This window comes from Portunus trituberculatus, chromosome 8 (assembly GCF_017591435.1).
Source record: "Portunus trituberculatus isolate SZX2019 chromosome 8, ASM1759143v1, whole genome shotgun sequence".
Classification (NCBI taxonomy): Eukaryota; Metazoa; Arthropoda; class Malacostraca; order Decapoda; family Portunidae; genus Portunus; species Portunus trituberculatus.
In genome coordinates, this window is record NC_059262.1 from 4,588,663 (window position 1) to 4,608,689 (window position 20,027).

Below are 20,027 nucleotides of genomic sequence, written 5' to 3' on the forward strand. Positions count from 1 at the left end.
CCTCTGAGGAAACAACTAAAGTATGCCGTGTGGGAGTTCAGAGTGTATGACGGCGTCACTTTTCACTTCACTAGGGCGAGTTGATGTTTAGTCCGTTACAACGGGGGAGACAGCGAGGAAGTGGAAGCTGGAAACAGTGAACAGTCCTTTGCTCCCTTCCAGTCGCAGTCAGCCAGTGTAGCTCCGTCCGTCATCAGGCAGAGACGTGCCGCCGCTGCCATTGCTGCTGTTGCCGTCGCCGCCGCTCCCCCTCCCCTCCTCAGCGCTGCATTTGAGACGTGAGATTTCCTCTACCACACTTGCTTGCATTCCAGCTGCTTGTTTGTCTTTCACTGCCTATGAAATATTGAGCCGCGCCGCACACCGGCGACAGATTCACTAGATGCTATTCATTGTGGGCAATGAAATGCCGGAAAGTTAATTTAGCCAGTTTTGACAACACAAGTTTTGGGCAATGCAAGGTAGAAGTGGAGGTGAGGCGGTTCTTTTTTCCCGACCTACTCAAGTTTGGAAACAATTGGCAGCATAATGAAGACGACGTACATTAGGCCCAGAGAAGATGATGACCAGGAAGTATTGATACAAGTACCGGGTTATTTTGAGTGTTAGTTCTGAAAACCCACGAACAGCGACAAAGCGATATTAACCCGCGCTACTCGACCCCGCACCATTTGTTAGCAAGACGTGCAACTCGCCTCGTGCCATTTGCGTCCCCGTAACAATGTAAGAATGTCCCTACACTGCATTGGGGCGGGGTGTGGGTGGCATTAGGGGCTGTGTGCTGGTCACCTGTGTTAACGTGGCCCTGGATAACCGCCGAGAGGCTGTAGGGATGTACTGGAAATCAATTCTCTCTCTCTCTCTCTCTCTCTCTCTCTCTCTCTCTCTCTCTCTCTCTCTCTCTCTCAGTATGATTCTTAGGACAAATGAATATGCATTATTTCAAATGAAAAAAAAAAATTTTGACAGGTATTCCAGCGGGTTGTGTAATACAATGGCCTGGCGGAGTCATTCCGTGTCTTGTAATAGCACGTGTTAGAATCCTGCTCGGCAATTTATAGTTTCGGTATATCGAAATTGTTTCGGTAAACGATTTTTTCTTTGTTTCAATATTGTACTCGTTACGAAGCAACAGCGGAGAGTTGCTGCCGATGCAGGTTGTCATTAGCACTTTCTCGACGGGAAAAAAAAAAAAGACTGATGGCAAGTGAGGACAAAATATAGGGGTGCAGCGTCCGCCTGGGTGAAACGCTGCTATGTCAATGATAAGAATAGAATAAAAATATTTTTGCACCGCGGTGAAAAGCTGAAAGTTAATTCATGGATCTGTTAACACGAAGTCATACACCACAGACACACTCAGGGAACCAATTCTGCTTGTGTTGTGTGTAATGGAAGGTAATTTGCTTTATTGGGGAAAGCACCGTGGTCGCTTTCGAATGTATGAAAAATAAACGGACTTGCAAGCTCATGTAATAAGTGTGTTATATGTTAAAAAGACTCGCGATTATAGTGTTTGCCATCCACCTTTTCACTTAACGCCCGTCACACGCCGCCCAGCTCTGCCAGGTTTGGGAGCAGCTGGCAGACGGGCGCCATTTGTAGGTGTGTGTGTGTCGGAGAAGAACCCAACTTGGAGGTCTGGGCCGACACTTAACGAGGGGTTGAGGGGGAAATCAGGGGAAAGAAAGTTGTTCAAAGAAAATACAGAAGAGATACGAAAACCATGTGACAACCTGCACACACACACACACACACGTGGAGAATTGTTGTAATGTTGAGGTGACGGGTCCTGAAGCCCAGAGGAATTCCACTAAGAGAGTTTGCAGTCATGCAGGTGGTTAGTGAGAGCATCGTGTCCGGGCATAACTTTGTTGTTGTTGTTCAAAGTGTGCCGTGTGCTGCCGCGTCACTTTCGTGAAGCTTCTCGCAACAGCGATCGAGTCACGCCGTCCCTATTAGCTGTCACAAGAATGGCACAATTACGGACCCGTCTTCCCAGATGGCGCTGGTGATTGAGAATTCTGGCACATATCCTGTATTAACACACACACACACACACGCCCGGTAGCTCATTGGTTAGAGCGCTGGCTTCACAAGCCAGAGGACCGGGGTGCGATTCCCCGGCCGGGTGGAGATATTTGGGTGTGTCTCCTTTGACGTGTAGGTGGTGTTTACCTAGCAGTGAGTAGGTACGGGATGTAAATCGAGGAGTTGTGACCTTGTTGTCCCGGTGTGTGGTGTGTGCCTGATCTCAGGCCTATCCGAAGAGCGGAAATAATGAGCTCTGAGCTCGTTCCGTAGGGTAATGTCTGGCTGTCTCGTCAGAGACTGCAGCAGATCAAACAGTGAAACAGTAATGGTTAGCACGCTCGACTCACAATCGAGAGGGTCCGGGTTTAAGTCCCGGAGGCGGCGAGGCAAATGGGCAAGCCTCTTAATGTGTGGCCCCTGTTCACCTAGCAGTAAATAGGTACGGAATGTAACTCGAGGGCTTGTGGCCTCGCTTTCCCAGTGTGTGGAATGTGTTGTGGTCTCAGTCCTACCCGAAGATCGGTCTATGAGCTCTGAACTCGCTCCGTAATGGTGAAGACTGGCTGGGTGACCAGCAGACACCCGTGGTGGTGAATTACACACACACACACACACACACACACACACACACACACACACACTGCCGCTGGCAGAATTCGCTCGAAAGATGCACACTGGCGCGGCGGGAGGTGTGGTGTGGTGTGAACTTACATCAGCAACAAACAGACGCGCTTTGTCCAGCACTCTAAGTAAAACAGTGATAGATTAGTTATTGTAGGTCGGTAGGAACTCTTTTGGATTTAGGAGACTGCGTGGAAATGCACAGCATCTTTCTCATCACAGCGCTGACCATTACGTAAAGGCGGATTCACACTTGCCAGTTTGCGACTGATATTTTGTGTACGTATAGAGTTTCCGACTCACAATCGGCGCCTATCGACTGCAGAAAGCAGTCGCAAAACAAGACCAACATGTTGGTCTTGCTAGTCGTTTTGCGACTTTATTTACGTCGCGGAGTAAGCTTTGAAAATGTTGTCTCCAGATACAGAGAAGATGTTAGATTTGGTGAGGGAAAAAGAACACATCTAGGACCCCAGAAATGAATTATACAGAAAAAAAAAAATTTGTTCCACGAAATAGCTGCCACTCTACAAGAAGTTTTCCTCAATGCAGGGAGGTGAGGATTGAAGACATCAGAATTTAATTTCATCGCGATTGTGCATAATCTTAAAAATAAACCATTTTCTTATAACGTCACAAATGTAGGCTAATTTAGAGTGTGGTAGACACTCCCTTCTTTCCTTATACTTAGCCAGGGACGTATCCACAGCCATTTTCTTTTCTGTTGACTTTTTCCGGTACATCAATTTTGCCTACGTAAAATATCGGTCGCAAATTGGCACGTGTGAACCCGCCTTAAGGCACATCTGACTCGAACATGGTTGCAAACAGTGCAGCCTTCCTTGATGTGAAGCTTACTAACATCTCTTCTACACAAAGACGCCAAGTTAAGAAGCAGAGGGATTGTGTGCACTGAAATGAGTCTGCCTTTCAAGATTTTTGTCCTTGTCAAAATTTTATCCCTCCAGCGTGATAACTGCACTGGCTCTAACTGCCAGCCAATGTATCATCGGAATTCAGAGGAAACTATTTAAAGGCTGTGGAGGAGGAGGATGTCTTTTATGCCTTCTGCATTTTGGTATGTTAAGACTTCCCAATCCTCCAGGAGTTATGGTTTCCCAACTCTCCAGGATGTTCCGGGTGTCGCCTTGAACACTACAGAACAACACAAACTATTCTCTCCGGCAAACACAATAGGACACTTCCGCTGCTCGCCGCGTAGTATGTCACTAGTCACAACCTCGCCCCTGCAAGACAGAACCGGAGATGGCTATAAATGTTCTATATTCTTTTGTTTTGGCTTGCACGGCTGCTTTACCAGGAAGTTTTGTCTACAAGCTGCACTTGTAAAATATGACACAGAAAGCCCATGCATTTGTGAAGAGTCGTCATTTGACGTGTAACAGTCAAGGTGATTTCCACGCCGCGCTACATCGCCACAGAAGTCCTGCGGGGTGGCTGGCTGCTGCTTCCGCCTCTTCACACACACACACACACACACACACACACACACACACACACATCCGTTTCCTTAATATTACAGACTTTTAAATGAATTTTTTCTTTATAATGTATTTCCCTCACAAACAATAATAATTTGTGGATAGAAATGCGATTATCTATTATTATTTATAATAATAATGATAATAATAATAATAATAATTATTATTATTATTATTATTATTATTATTATTATTATTATTATTATTGTTATTATTATTTATTTATTTATTTAGTTAGTTTATTTTTATTCTATATTTTTCATTTATTTATTTATTTATTTATTTATTTATTTTATTTTTTTGAAGTTTCATTACCTGCTGAGATGTGGTGAATAATAGTTCCGAGCAGAATAATGGGTTAGATGAGATTTCATTGAAGGATGCATTCACGAGAATTACTGTAAAGTTTTGACAATGCTGCTCGGCACTGGATCTGTTTTTTGGAGCATTGCTTGTGATGTCATGTAGACAGTGGGAGAAACAACGCCCTCCAGCACGCGAGAAGGTTGAGTGACCTTGACTGGCCACCACAGTAATACTGATAATCCTGCTAACTTAGGAACTTGGTAAGGGTGGTGTGTTCTGGATTTCCTGGTGCACGTCCCTCCATCCCTTCCTCCCTCATTACAACAATAGCTATTATCGCGTGCTTCCTTCCTCCCGCACATACTCTTCCCGCCCTTCCCGCCCACCCTTGTTCATCCTGGCGCGACTTTTCACGATGCACAGCCGGATGATGTACGCTTTATTACTGCTTTACATTTTTAAAATTGTTGCCTCGTAATAACAGAGTTCCACTGCTTGACATGTTTTTTACTGCCGGGTCGTGACTTGGGTATCGCGTTACTTTTCCACCACTGCCGCCGCAACACACACCACCAAACCAATTCCGCGTCTCAGTATTATGCTGGCGCGGCGCATAGGTTATGTGTGGCGCCTTCAAGTCATACACGCGCCTTCCACACGGACTCGGAAAACCCGCATGTGCTTGTACACTGTGAATAATAGCGTCAGAAGTAAATGAAAACATATATTATGGGCGTAACAGTAAACTGTGAAAACAATGGTACACGCGCATTATTATTTGTTTGTTTTCCGTGAACGTGCTAGCACGTATGTAGTGCACCAAGACATGTTCCCGGTATCACCATGCTAACGCTAGTGTTCTAGTGATCCTTCTGTACAACCCAGTAATCACACTGACAATACTGTTTTATCCCTGCAAGATTCGTGGTTTTACCGCAGTCTTGACAATACTTGCTGGCGATGCAAAGCAGCAGCTACTGCAGCACTACTGCTTCCTCGCATCCAGCGGCAGCGTGTCAGGCTACACTGGAGACACAAAAACAAGGCTCGTGTTGTGTAAAACGTTTAGTGTAATATGTCTGCAACCACATAATGCCTGTGATTGCAGCAAATGAGTGCGTTATTTTGCTTGGTAATGTTCACTGGCATGGCGTGGACAGTGGATATCGATGCAGCTCTGCAGTGCAGCAGTGCAGCTGTTACGTCTGGCGCCTGGCGGGCCTAATTAAGCTATATTGGTTTCTCGAACGATGACCGCTTAATGGTTCTACTGCTGCATTTGGTTGAACAATATATTCAAATGAAACATGTAATAAAGCGTGATATCACATTTTGTAGTGATTTTGGATTATGACCGAGAATGTTACCCGACTAAAGGCGGGTTCACACGTGTCAATATGCGACTAAAATTACAAGTCCTTAGAGTTTCCGACTGAATATCACTGGAAAAAACAGTCGCAAAACATGTTGGTCTTGTTCAGTCGATTTGCGATTTTGTTCGTTGTGACGTCACTGAGAAATGTTTGAAAATGTGGTATCCAGATGTAGAGATGTTAGAGTTTGTGAGGGAAAAAAGCACATCTGAATGAATTCTACAGCAAAAAAAGCTTACGCAAATCGACGTTCGATGAGATCGCTGCCACTCTCCAAGAACTGTTCCCCTCTATGCAGGGTGCTGTTGGAGGTGAGGATTGAATTTGATCGCAATCGTCATCGTCACCAGAGGAAGACATCTTGTTGGGTAGCTGTTTGTTTACATTCTCTTCCCGCCAACCAGCTGATACTTCCCAGTCGCTCTGTGTGAACGTGTTCCGACTACTTTTAGCGACTTGCTATTTCAGTCGCATATTGACACGTGTGAACCCGCCTTAATAGTAACATATATACTAAACACATACACGCAGTAACAGATGGCTGAGGAAGGAGGCAGCCTGGCGTTGATAACGGAACATGGGAAACACTTGCTGTGAGGAGCGGGGAGAATATCGATTGTCTTCCCGGAATATTGCTTCCTGGTGCTGCCATTACAATCAACGGTCATTAAAGGAAAGAATGGTCTTCTCATTAGTTCTAAAACACCGGCATGTCCCGCCTTGCTTGCTGGCTGGTGTGTGGCGATGCCCACGCATTCGCTCATGTAATCAAAAGTTGCCAGTGCGGTAAACTGTAAACACTAAACATTACTTTGACACAGCCCCAGCCAACACCCAACCAACCATTACGGTAGCTGAAATTTTTAGATTCTAATAGACTTGTTACAATCAATAGGTCTATACCAATTCATATCACTAACGATTACTTTAACAAAGAGTTTGCGTTGGTTTGAGTTTGAAAGCAGAGCTAGTATTAACACTTAAGATCACAAGACCTTAGCTTGTGGATGTGTTGAAATGTTTTCTGCCTTGCCCTTTCCAGCCCTGTGCGGTCTGTATGCCGGTACCAAGACTAGTGGGAAAAATTTAGGTACAATTTGAACACGCCGCCAACATCCCTTTGAGATGTTACGGCGAGTTTGTGTTTAAAATGTGCCCGCGAATTTGTTTGAAAGCGCCTTATTATTACAGTATGGCATGCTATGTGTGCATTAAAAAGAATTTCCTTCAAAATATAGTTTTGGGCGTAGATGGAGTGATTTTGTTTTATTCATAACATATTCTAAGCGCGTTGTGTGTTAAAACTCAAGGCGGCGAATGAGTGACAGTCAGCTGAGTGGCCGACTCCCCCAGCTCCCATCCGCCGCTGTCCCGTGTCTCTCTCTCTCTCTCTCTCTCAAGGATAATGACGTGGCGGCCTCCCCTCTTGCCTTAGCTATTCATATAGCGGCGTTGCGACACTCATGAGATGTGTTGGGTGTGAAGTGTGGAGGCCCGTGTGGCGCGTCAGTTTATCCCTGGCTCAGTGCTGGGCATGTGAAGCAACGGAACGACGGGAGTGAAACGGGCGGCGCTAGAAAGATGACGCACGGGGAGGTAAAGGCGTGTTGACTGTATGGGTGTTGAGGTTACTTACCCTAGTCATTCTGGAACAAAGCTAGTTTGTCATGAGGCGTGTCATAACATCACGGCATCACTGCTTGCGGGCGAGGAAGGACACGGTGAGTAGTGGCGTCACTGGCTGGGATGAGTTGCTCTGCGGGGGGTGCATGGGCTGCTGCTGCCTCACCGCCATGTGTGCCACCACTGCCAGTGACGAAGACAGGAATATGTAAGGTTAGGTTGACATTGATAGTAATGTGTTCATATCTTGGTTATTGGGTTACGAGGTACGAGAATGTAGATGTCTTGTTGAAAGCTGTCGGTGATCTATATTGCATGAGTAACTTGAGAGCATATTAAATTGAAGTTTCGGGTTGCTACGAAGTGATGGAGTCATGCGGACATTTTATCCACTTCACTTTTCGCTTCTTGTGACTCTTGATGGATTAATCTTCCGTCAGCCACCTTGTAAAAGCTTCCATATCAACCAGCTGAAAAGAAGAGGAGCAACATTTCCCACCATACTGCAATGCGCCCTCCACCCAACCTCGCCATGCCCCTCCCCCTTCCCCTCTCTCTCTCTCTCTCTCTCGTTGACACACACACACACACACACACACAGTTAAAGTTGATATGTATGTTTTAGTGAGTATGCACAAAACTTTGATCTCAAAGCTACCCTACTACGGTTTCCACCCTTTTCTGCAATTTTATCTCGAGTTTACTCTCCAACTGTTTCTATTGCTGCTTTGGTTGATGGCCACTGTTCTCTTAAACTTATTAACAATGGTGTTCCTTAGGATTCTGTCCTGTCACCCACTTTCTTCCTATTATTCATCAGTGATCTAAACCAAACATCTTGCCCTATCCACTCTTATGCTGATGATGATACCACCCTACACCTTTCCACGTCTTTTCAGATACAAACAAATCTTCAGGAGGTGAACAGTTTTCACAGGGATGCCACAGAACGCCTGACATCAGATCTTTCTAAGATTTCATATTGGGGCAGAGAAAACTATACTAGTAATGTTCAATGGCCAATGCCTCAAAAATTTTATTCCTCTATCTATCAACTCAACTCAACCTTCCAGACAACTATCCTGCCCCTCTTCTACAGTGACTATCCTGTCTGTCCTTTACTTATAATCTAAACTGAAAACTTTACATCTCATCTCTTGCTAAAATGGCTTCAATGAAGTTTGGTGTTCTGATGTGTGTCTGCCAGCTTTCCTCACTCCTCCAACTGCTAACTCTGTACAAGGGCCATATCTGCCCATGTATGGAGTACTCTTCACATGTATGAGTGTTTTTTTTTTTTTTTTTTTTCTTTTTTCCCTCCAATTCCCTCTTCTGACCGACAGTCTTAAGTCTCTTTCTGCTGGAATGTTGCAACCCTTGCTATCTTCTAATGCTATTTTCATGCTAACTGCTCTCCAGGTCTTGCTAACTGTATGCCTTGCTGCACAAGGCTTTCTTCTTTTTCTCACCCCTACTCTGTCCACCTCTTAATGCAGGAGTTAACCAGTACTCTCAATCATTCATACCGTTTTCTGGTAAATTAATTCTGGAACTCCCTGTCTGCTTCCTGTGGACTTACCTCATTTAAGAAGGAAGTTTCAAGAAATTTATCCGTTTCTTTTTGGTAACTACTTCAGACCTGTAAGGGGACAAGCAATTTTTTTTTTTTTTTTTCCAGTTTTCCTTACATAAAAAAGAAATGTACTCATAATATGAAGAAGTATGTAGAAAGGAAAAAGATAGGAGAGGAAAGTGGAGGAACAAGAAAAGGAGATATGTGGAGGCAGAAGAATTGGATCATAATTGCCCATTCTTTGTTTGTGTGCGTGTGCACATGTGCAAAGAGAAAGAGAGAGGGGGTGGGGAAGGCACACAGCCAAGAGGTGTGAATTGTTTTAGTTGATCTCTTTCCTTCAAGTTAACTGCTGTCCTTCATGTGGAAGTTTGTATTTGCTGATAAGTTATCCACCAAGGATGACGAGGTGGAAGGCTGAGAGGAAAAGAAGGTACACAACTTTTTGTCAGTGATTATAAGCAATAGTTGGCCAGCAAGGCTTCAACTAACTTAGGTTTGCAATACACAGGTGTCATGTAGTTATAACATTTAATGTAGAGCATTCTCTTTGTAGGATGACAATGATGGTGATGGAGCAAATACAGTCAGCAGTAGTGGTGGCGGTGTTAACAGCAGCAGCAACTGCCGCTGCACCAACCACCACCTTCCTGTCTGTGGCTCGGGACATGGTGCCATCACTCTCGGCCTCCTCCAACACCACCGTGTCAGCCAGTAGCATTTCAGAGTGTGGCCAGCTTTGTTTTGCGGCAACAACTGAGTACTGCTTGGCGTTTGTGTGGCGTCCCGGTGCTTCTCTTCAGGCTCTGGTGGGTATGGGGCAGTGCTGGCTTGGCTCTACCACTAGCCTTAAGTGATGCTTCGTGCCACTCACCCCAGCCTTATGTCTTCCCTCCAGGTGACTCCCTCCAACAAGAGCAGCAACCTGAGGAGAAGTGTGAGCACTGAAGGCAGATGTGAACTTCTGCCCTGCCTGCCACACCCTGCTTCCCTTGTCCCCTTGCCCGGGGGTCATGTGTTTGTTATCAAAACGGGTGACTCCACCGTACCTCCCCCAACCTTCACCCCAACGTTAGGTGAGGAGATTGTCTCAGGATGGGATTTGTCTTAGTTTTGTAGAATTCCTTGATGCTGGGATGTGTAGTGTCACCACTTGATAAGTTTTGTAAGATTTATTTAAGATTGGATAAAATTAGTGACCTTTACAACTTTTTAGTTTAGGTGCTTAACTTGTTGGTAAGTGGCAGTATTTACACACACTCACACACTGCATAGTGTAGTGGTTAGCACGCTCGACTCGCAATCGAGAGGGCCGGGTTCGAGTCCCAGGAAGCAGCGAGGCAAATGGGCAAGCCTCTGTGTGGTCCCTGTTCACCTAGCAGTAAATAGGAACGGGATGTAACTCGAGGGGTTGTGGCCTCGCTTTCCCAGTGTGCGTTGTGGTCTCAGTCCTACCCAAAGATCAGTCTATGAGCTTGTTCCGTAATGGGAAAGACTGGCTGGATGACCAGCAGGCGACCAAGGTGAACACACACACACACACAACAGTACTATACTGTAACTACAAGCAACAAGAGTAACACCATCAATGCTGTATTGTCCTGACAGTGCCCAGCAGCTACTCCATGGCCTGCACCTTTGCATACCGTGTGTTTTCTGCGCCTCAACTTGGCTATTGGCAGGCCAACAGGAAGTGTTCACAGGACGGAGCAAGACTGATTGTGTTCAAGGTGAGAGCGAGTTTGGTTGTAGTGATAATTGTTTCACGACATGCAATAATTTACAGTAGTTAATGCAGTCTAATTCCTAGCGCTCATTGTCAATGTACTATTATTATTGTTTTGTTTTATTCTTGCTTTTATTATCTCTCCTATTCATCTTCGTTTTATGAATTTACTCTCTTGCTTCTCATAGAATTGTGTTTACCTTTTCTCTGTTCCAGAATCCTGAAGAGGAGGAAATTGTGAGTGAGGCCGTCAATCCCTCTGAGCCGTATTGGATTGGCCTGACGGACCGCCAGACAGAAGGAGTGTGGCGCTGGGCTGACCGTAAGTGTTAGGAGAGGGATTGCCACTAGTGTGTGTGTGTGTGTGTTCTCTTGTTAGAATTACATAGAAAACAAGCAATATGAATAGAAAGATGGCAAATATTGTGCAGTGTGTGTTGATTGACAATGTTGAGATTGAATAGTGACAGTCTTAGTGTTGTTCCAGGGAGCAAGTTGACCTACAGTAATTGGGACAGTGGTCAGCCCAACAACTACATGCGTGGAAATAAGGACCAAGACTGCGTGATGCTGTTCAATGGCCACTGGAATGACCACCAGTGTCAGGATGCCCTGCGCTTCATCTGCCAGGTGCCGCTGCTGTACCGCTGATGCCATGCTGCTCCCTCACTGATGATGAGGTGATGCAGCTGCTCTCCTTGTGATCAGTCTTGTCCCAGTTGATGAGTATTTGCCTTACATGATGGTTCAAAAGGAGGATCAGAGAAAGACATTTTATTTAGTTAACTTTACAGTGGTGATGGTGGTTGTGGCGGCACGCACAGGAGCCAGTATCCTACAGGACTGCATAGGGCACAAGTGACACCATCAGGCTACACTCAATCTCACGGCAGGTGTGTATGCTGCCTTGCTGTGTAACACGCCCACTGACGGGTACAGTCCCCACTACTGCAGCTAATGGTAAGCAGCAGTGGTCCCCCCCCCTCCCTCACCTCAAACATCCCAGTGTTGTATTTATATCCCTTCCTCCTGAGTGTCTCTCATACATAAGTTAGACTCTACTGATATGCATGCATGCATTTTGGATATGCACTTGTATTACTTACATGCTTAATGTTCAGAGTGAACTCATTTTGCCAAGGCATTGTGTACCAAGGGGGTCAGTATTTTTCCAAAATGCACTTGCCTTTAGTGTGTGTGTGTCTGCCTGCCTGCCATCTCCTGGGTGTGGCCTCAAAACAGGAACAAGCTATGTGACCAACTCTTACTGGCTGAATTGGAAGAGCAAGATGTGTGATGGATAATCTCTCTCTCTCTCTCTCTCTCTCTCTCTCTCTCTCTCTCTCTCTCTCTCTCTCCTACAGGCTACAGGACCCACAGTATGTTCTCCACAGTATGTTTACAAACCACAGTCATTCACCACACCCCCTCACCAATATTTCACCCAAATAACACACACACTTACTGGGGTCCTATGTGCTATATATTCTGATCACTACCAGCCCACTTGTTCCATTATTGCAAGCCACACACCAAGCCAAGCCCAATTCTCAATTCAACACCAGTGTCATTTATGAACAATTACAAATAAACAGGAGTGCTATTGAGTATCCAGTGTTTAGGATGCTACTTGTGATTGCCTTAGCTTTGTGTATCATTGAGATCAATAACAATAAAGGTCTTAAAGACACTGGCATTGTGTGAGTGTTCCTTGCTTCCGTAGGACATCAGAAATATAGGCTTGGATCCAACAAGAGGCACCAGATCAACCCAAGACAAGAACGATCAAGTATTTGGCACAAGAGTAGTACTAATGACCTTGTGGGTGACAGGTGTGCAAGCAGCATAGAATGAGTTCACACTGCACCAATGCTACACTGTTTGTATGTAGCATTGCTTACACATGTATGCTTAATGCTGAGGGATTAAAGAATACACTACTTGTGATGCCTAACTATGAATGAATGGGTCACAATGACAACATCTTCCAATGCTGTGTTACTCTTTCTGGAGCAATCAACACCAGTGCAAAGAAAATCCAAGGACCAGGTTGAACTTTCCAAAAAATGTCTAAGACAAGTTCATGCATGAATTGGGCTGATGGTCTAAACATTCAAATTACATTGTGCTTAAAATTGTCAAGGCTGACTCATATTTCCTACAGTGTCAGCCCAGCTTGTGTACTGACCGTGTCTTGACGGATTACATACACTTATGTTAGGAAGCATTTGAGAAGCTTGCAGCGTGACCCGTTCATGCATGCATCACACCACACACGGCTGTCTGTGGTGGGTAACTTAAGGCAAAGGTTTGTTCCTTGTTCTGTGTCACCTTTAAAGATGCACTTCCTTTGCCATAATGTACGTTCAATTATTTTTTGTCTCGAGTGTTCAGCTGTGAGAGGTAAGAGTCATCACACTCAAGACACAACACACCCATTGGTGTTTACATCACACTGGATGCTGTGGTGGCCCAGCTGGCTGTTGTCAGTCATTACACATTTCAGCCTAACACACTGAGAACTTTAACATGATAATGAACCTGAGTTAGCACTGTAAATAACTTGTGTGAGCAAGGCTGGCTGGCCAGAGGTCCCCAAACTGACTCCCCACCTGGCTGGGGCACCACAGAGTGGCTCTACTGGACTCACCCACCAAACTAGTACAACTGCCACTTGACAAAAGGACTCTGTGAAAATTATTTACATATTTTTAAGTACATGCTAATAATAAACACCAAACTATGTATCAAAATCTTAAATAACACAGAGGTATGGAAATTCTGGGAAGGTGACCCCATACCAAGTGGTCCCTCCAAGTCATGTTATCACAATTTGATTTAAACATAAGAATGCCAGTGCTGCCCAGCATCCAAGAGCAATGCTTCACTGCAGCAGTGCAGCATGCCTGCTGCTGCTGTCGCCACCAATGCTAACTAATTCTAATGCATTATAACACTTTGGTAGTAATAACACAAAATTCCTCCATTAACAAACTATAAATAAAAGTATAAAACTAAAGATATTGTGGTACATCCTTAACTTAGAACATGAGCAGAGACCGCTCGTGCCGCCCCTTACCCGACCCGTCCACCCACACCACAGCCATGCACCGCCACACACACACACACACACACACACACACACACACACACACACACACACACACACACACACACACACACCAGCTTCTCATTATAAGAAATTTATACACCCATCAGTGAGAAGCTGAGTGACTGCCACTAACTGTCCAGCAGAGGCAACGTGGCCTGGTGCACGGCAGCTGTGTGGAGAGTCGGAGGGAGTGGAGCTGGAGCTGGAGCTTGACTGGAGTGCCATTCAGACCACTCACAAACACAATATACAAGTTCAAAACCATATGCAGACTTGACAGCCCAGCATAGCATTACCTCTGCCAGTGTTATGGGGAAGGACACGGACCCCGCAGGACGTGCTACCAACCAGCTTTCCTGTTGCTGCCTCCTGCCTCTGGTGTTAGGTCAGCCATGGCACACACCAACACAATATTATGACCAAACACCTCGTAAGAATTAGAACTCATTAGCCATTACAACTTAGCCTATGTACACTATCTACACACATACACTCAACAAAGTCTTTACATACACTTAATGGCAATAAAACTTCCACACACACACACACACTGGCAACACCACCTTGGGGCAGAAATTGAATATAGACACACCACCACACACCCTACCACAACGATGCCCTGACCAGAAGGTGTGGCACATCACTGCTTCTTCTAGAACACTGATCATCCCTAACACCACACCACACACCACTACCACACTAATGGCCCTAAATCAGCTTAGGGTCAAGAGTGGTCAAGGTGATGCTTCTGAGAGGACACAGGTCATAGTGGAGGCAAGAAAGAAGAGAGAGCACAATCAAGGGAGAAAAGATGTGGAGCAGCAGAAAGTCTTGTCCTCTTCTTCCTGTCTTGTGTCTTACGAAAGAGGAAGGAGAAAAGGGTTATAATATACATGCTATTCCTCTTCCTTCCTCTTCCTCTCCCTCCCATAATTCTAATTCTCTTCCTCCTCTTGATATCATACAATATTCCTCTCATCCTCTTGCTCCTGCTCATACCTCAGTTCTCCTCTCCTCCAGCCTCCAATGTTCCACTAGTCATCAGTCAGCCTCAACAGTGGCAACACAACACTCATTCAATGTTATGAGATGACCCTCTAAGCACTGACAGACTACCAGGAGCAGTCAGCCCAACCAGTTCAAGGGTGCAGCCACAAGTAAAGGTCATGCCAAAAGTATCTGGGTCAATCATCACTAAGAAAGGTATCTGGTGGTCACAATCAGGCAAATCACTAATGTCAAGGGGAGGAAAGAAGGCGCTGCTCCCAATCGGTCATCCCAGCTCACACATGCCAACCACCGGTCAGAGCACACACCAACCTTGTACAACTTTGAGCAAAGATACACAGGCAAGGTAAGGTAAGGTAAGGCAAGGGACGACAGGGACTTGCTGAGTAAATAATCCTATAACTGGAAACACTTACGACAGATGCTCACGAGGAAGTCTTTGGCTGACAGACGTGTGCGTGTGTAAATGTGTTAGTGTTATGTTGTGTTGTGTTAGTTGATCTTGTCTTTATCCTTACAATTATCCTCTCTTTCAAAACTCAGGATTATACACACTCCTTATCCTTATTCTCACAAAATTTATCCAGCCTAAACACCCCAATCCTGATAAATTAAACTCAAAATTACTGCATTGGTACGGTTCCTTCACTCAACTTCACAATGGCCTCAGAAATATTCCAAACCTTACTCTACTCAGCTCACTTAAATGTCTACAGCTGCCTGAATACTGTGTGCATGTGCATGTGCATGTGTGTGTGTGTGTGTTATATGGACTGGTAACTACAGAAGTACACAAGACAAAAATACTAAAGATCACCCTGTGTTAACTTCCACTAGAGAGCTTGGCGGAGTTCATGAGAGTAATGCCTCATGCACTGCCAAGACTGCACCGGGAGAATCACAGAGGTGGCTGCAGCACACAACACCGAGCCACAGCCACAACACACACAGGGAAATGCTAGTTAACTGCACTGCCATAAAGGTTGATGAGGGTGAGAGATGCAAGATTCAGTGAGGGAGCCACTGGATAGGTGGCTCTTGGCAACAACACAAGCCTACATTCTTAAACGCTTTGCTCTCTTCTCAATACTTCTCAATGGCCACAGAGATGAATGTGTGGGTTCTCAAGGGTATTTCTTCTCACTAGTGGTACAGAAGCTTTGTTAAACTATCACTGGAAACATGAAAAGACCCCAGAGAGCCCCAATAGTCACCACTACAGCCTACAAAGAGTACAGACAAGACACCAAAATGCTTGAGAACACAGTCATAAGTGTGGGAGAATCACTGGACGTTCCTGCTTTGCATAATAAATATCTGGACTTCATTTTACTCCACAAGTCATGAGCGGCCCTGACTCTTAACTGTGAGGGTCCAGGATGTGCAGCAGGGAGGAAGTCTTCAGCCTGGCCAACGTGACAGCACAGACTCCAGCCGCAGCAAACAAGGAATGCACAGACGTAATAAATAAATACCAAGACTACCTTATGGTCTGGCTGAACATGTCCTCCCTTCACTCCTCTGGACCCACACTGATGCATACTCACATTCATACCACAAGAAAAGGTGTGTCTCATGTTAGCATCCTTGACTCTGATACTTCTTGCTCTCACACACTCGTTCATGGGTTAACCACGCCTACAGGGGATGAGGAGGTAGGTGAGTGACTCCTCTTCCTCTCACTACTCCTCCTTGATGTTGCTGGTGTTCATAATGGTTCCGTTCATCACCTGTGCTTGTAGTCTGAAGGTCTCCCTCTTCACCATCGTCATCGCCAGCAACTTGAACCTAAAACAAAGATAAAAGGTTATTAAAGGTGACTAGAAAATAAAGGCTAACTGATCTTCTCTCTTCATGATGACTAAGCATCTCTACCAAGTCTTTCTCTTCACTACTGTCACTGCCTGTAACGTCAACCCAAACCAATGATGATAGTTTGGCAATGGTGACAACAGAACCAACACTCCCTTCATCTTTACAATACAGCTGACAGAGGTCCTTCATCTTAACAGTACAGCTAATAGAGGTATCAATGTATCAAGCACCCACCTCATGTATATCTCATGTCTGATGGTGGCGGTGAACTTCTTGACAAGGCACCAGGCAGCAGCGGAGGCAAAGAGAGCATTGTAGCCCAGCACGATCCAGAAGCTGCCCAGCCAACTGATCTTCCCAAAGTCCCCCAGCAGATCAAAGTTAGTGATGCCTGTAGGGGAAGATTGAATGTAACGCTACTTCTTGACTCTACCTAAAGTCAAGCTCAGTAAATGGTTTGGTGTTAGTTTATAAGTTCGATATAGTCTGATGTAAGTTTGAAGTATGAGTTTCAGAGATACACACACACACACCATACAACATCCTCCATCTCTACTCTCCAATACATACATGGCATTGCTTTCTCTTTCAACCTAATACACAAGAAACATCCACAGATCTTGAAGGAACTTAATCTTTCCCACAAAACACACTTTCTCAAGCCTTCCTTCACCACAGCACCGTAACAAAACAGGCACACACCACTCTTCTCACCTGCAACACCCATTACCTCCAATCCTCATGCTATTACTCCACTACATTACTGCTTCTCTCCTCCTCCTCCTCCTCTTCTCCTTTTGTCATTTCCTTTGAGACTCCTCCACTTGTTTCTGTCCCTTAAATCTTCCTCCAAGACTCCTCCCTTCTATAATTCTATTCCTCCATCTCTCTGTCTTCCCCTTCACCACCACCACCACCATCTCCTCCTTCTCCTCCTCCTCCTCCTCCTGAAGACTCACCCAGGGTCCGGGCCAGCAGGGGAAGGGCACTGGAGAGGATGAGCACAATGGCACAGTTGGCGATGACATGCACCATTGGAGTGTCACCGCGGCGAGGGCGGATGCGTGACACCCCCGGCAGGGAGTAGCAACCCAGCAGTGAGGCGGCGATGAGGTACAGGATGAGCACCACCTCCAGCACTGCACCGCCTGGCCCCAGCACTGACAGCAGCACCATCCTCTGTCCACACCATGGCAGAGGCTTAGGATCTCACACACACACATGTCAAATTAACCTTAACCCTTTCAATACTGGGACACATTTTAACCTTGAGATTTGAGTACGATTAGACCATTTTATTGACATTAGGAAGGGTCTATGGAGGTCAGAAAATTAATGGCCTCAGTCTTCACTATTTTAATCCCCCAATAAGTTTCTGAAGCTGTATAAAATCACCAAATAGTAACCAGAATGAATATGGAAATGTGTCGTGGTACTGAAATATTATAAATATGGGACATTACAAGCATAATCTTTAAAAATAGAAAAAGTGTAGGTTGTCAAGAACACAGACACAGACACACACACACACACACCTTTCCCTGCTGTGCCTCCCCCAGGATGGCCGGGGTTGAGGCGAGGGGCAGAGCCTTGATGCCCACCAGCAGCTGCAGAGTGTTGAGTACCACAATGAACACTGCCGTGCCCGTCAGCGCCAGCAGCACCAGCAGGGCCAGCGGGTACGCCAGGGTGCGCTGGAACACTCCCACGCGACGCCGCTTCTCTGTAGAATGAATTGTGAGTGAGTGTGAGGGAAGGACACAGTATTTTCTTTCTCTCAGCTGAATCTCTCCTATTCTCCTTATACTCCAAAGGTCAGTTATCTCAAACAAGGTGCACTGGAATACCTCACCCACTGCTGTTTTCCTGATGCTACAGCAACAGTAAGGGTGAGGGAGGGCAAGGGGAAGGGATGGGAGATGTAATGCTTGATGGAACCACTAGCCACCTACACAACACCTAATCTCTTCCTTAACAGTGAAATTAAATCAAACAGCATATTGAGAACCTTTGGGAAGAAAGTGAGGGATGGTGAGGAGGAAGAGGAGGTGGATGAAGAGGATGAACTGACTTTATGATCCCAGCCAGCTACCCACCCTGTGTAATGCCTCTAAACTCTTCCTTAACCCCTTCAATACGGGGACACATTTTTACTTTGAGATCTGTGTACGATAAGACCATTTTATTGACATTAGGAAGAGTCTATGGAGTTCAGAAGATTAACAGCTAGAGCCTTCACTGTTTAATCCCCCACACAAGTTTCATGCTGTATAAAATCACCAAATAGTAAGCAGAATGAATATGGAAATGCGTCATGGTACTGAAGGAGTTAACAGTATACTTGAAGGGAAATTAGTGAGGACCTGCAAGAAGAGAAGGAAAGGGAGAAGGGGAAGGTGAGTATGAGGAGGTGGATGATAGGGAGAAAGATGGACAAACTGTGATCTTTACTTAATAATAGCCAGCTGCCACCCACCCAGTCTGATGCGTCTGGTGCGTGCGTCGCGGTACTGCTGCAGGAGTTCCTGGTGGGAGGGCTCAGCGGCCAGGGAACGGGTGAGGGGCTGGGCGTGGGGCATGGAGGGGCGGACCAGGCGACGGGCCAGGGAGTCCTCTATTAACACTGCTGCCTGGTGCTCCTCTGCCAGGTCACGCAGGAACCCAGGCTTCACCACCAGTCTACCCATCGCGGTGAACAGGTGTGCCAGTCCCACCGGCGTGCACACTGACCCATAGAAAGAGGCGTGTCATTACTGTACTGGTGTGTGTGTGTGTGTGTGTGTGTGTTAAAATATGCCCAGTGAGATGCTAGTGTCCCCAAAAAAGGTAAAAGTGCACAAACTGGAAGACAAGTGTGTACCCATCTTAGTAAGTAATCAGAGGTGCACTCAAACATGTGCAACTTTATATCAGATCTCTCTCTCTCTCTCTCTCTCTCTCTCTCTCTCTTTCTCTCTCTACTCACACAGCAGCAGCAGTACACCCAGGCATGATATGAGTGAGTACAGGAACGGAAGGTAGAAACTGCCCCACACATCTGTTGAAGAAAAGGATTATTACTATTACTACCATCACCATTATTACCATCATTACTATTACTACTATCATTATTATCATTATTACCATCATTACTATTACTACCATCATTATTACTATCACCACCATACATCTGTTGAAAAAAACATTATTACTATTTCTACTATCATTATTACTATCACCATTATTACCATCATCCCTATTACTACTATTATTACCATCATTACTATTACTATCTCTTTCGCTCTGTGGCACGTATTCAGAAACGCTTTGCTCACCACGACTATTTTCCAAGGCC

At 45.5% G+C, this 20,027-nt stretch overlaps 2 protein-coding genes across 5 annotated transcripts in view; one reads left to right on the top strand and one right to left on the bottom strand.

Moving 5' to 3' along the window:
• The first annotated feature begins 133 nt into the window (after positions 1 to 133).
• LOC123499621 (collectin-12-like) lies at positions 134 to 13,932 on the top strand. 4 transcript variants are annotated; one of them, XM_045247946.1, is made up of 7 exons: positions 134 to 278; positions 9,589 to 9,841; positions 9,931 to 10,108; positions 10,641 to 10,762; positions 10,975 to 11,080; positions 11,246 to 11,438; positions 11,553 to 13,932. In XM_045247946.1, the coding sequence occupies exons 2-6, from the start codon at positions 9,590 to 9,592 to the stop codon at positions 11,407 to 11,409; spliced, it is 822 nt and encodes a 273-aa protein (XP_045103881.1). In that variant the 5' UTR covers positions 134 to 278; position 9,589; the 3' UTR covers positions 11,410 to 11,438; positions 11,553 to 13,932. The 4 variants fall into 4 exon arrangements, with proteins under 4 accessions (XP_045103881.1, XP_045103860.1, XP_045103870.1 ...); XM_045247925.1 differs by lacking the exon at positions 134 to 278 and adding an exon at positions 6,266 to 7,557; XM_045247935.1 differs by lacking the exon at positions 134 to 278 and adding an exon at positions 6,266 to 7,432.
• The window catches only part of LOC123499599 (protein LMBR1L-like), a 37,297-nt gene continuing 28,787 nt past the window's right edge, over positions 11,518 to 20,027 (bottom strand). Inside the window, exons 6-11 of the mRNA XM_045247867.1 lie at positions 19,659 to 19,730; positions 19,170 to 19,418; positions 18,229 to 18,416; positions 17,653 to 17,872; positions 16,928 to 17,084; positions 11,518 to 16,666 (exon numbers count right to left, since the gene is read on the bottom strand). Of these exons, the coding sequence (XP_045103802.1) occupies positions 16,561 to 16,666; positions 16,928 to 17,084; positions 17,653 to 17,872; positions 18,229 to 18,416; positions 19,170 to 19,418; positions 19,659 to 19,730 (992 nt within the window). The 3' untranslated portion in view covers positions 11,518 to 16,560. The remainder of the gene's footprint in view (positions 16,667 to 16,927; positions 17,085 to 17,652; positions 17,873 to 18,228; positions 18,417 to 19,169; positions 19,419 to 19,658; positions 19,731 to 20,027) is intronic.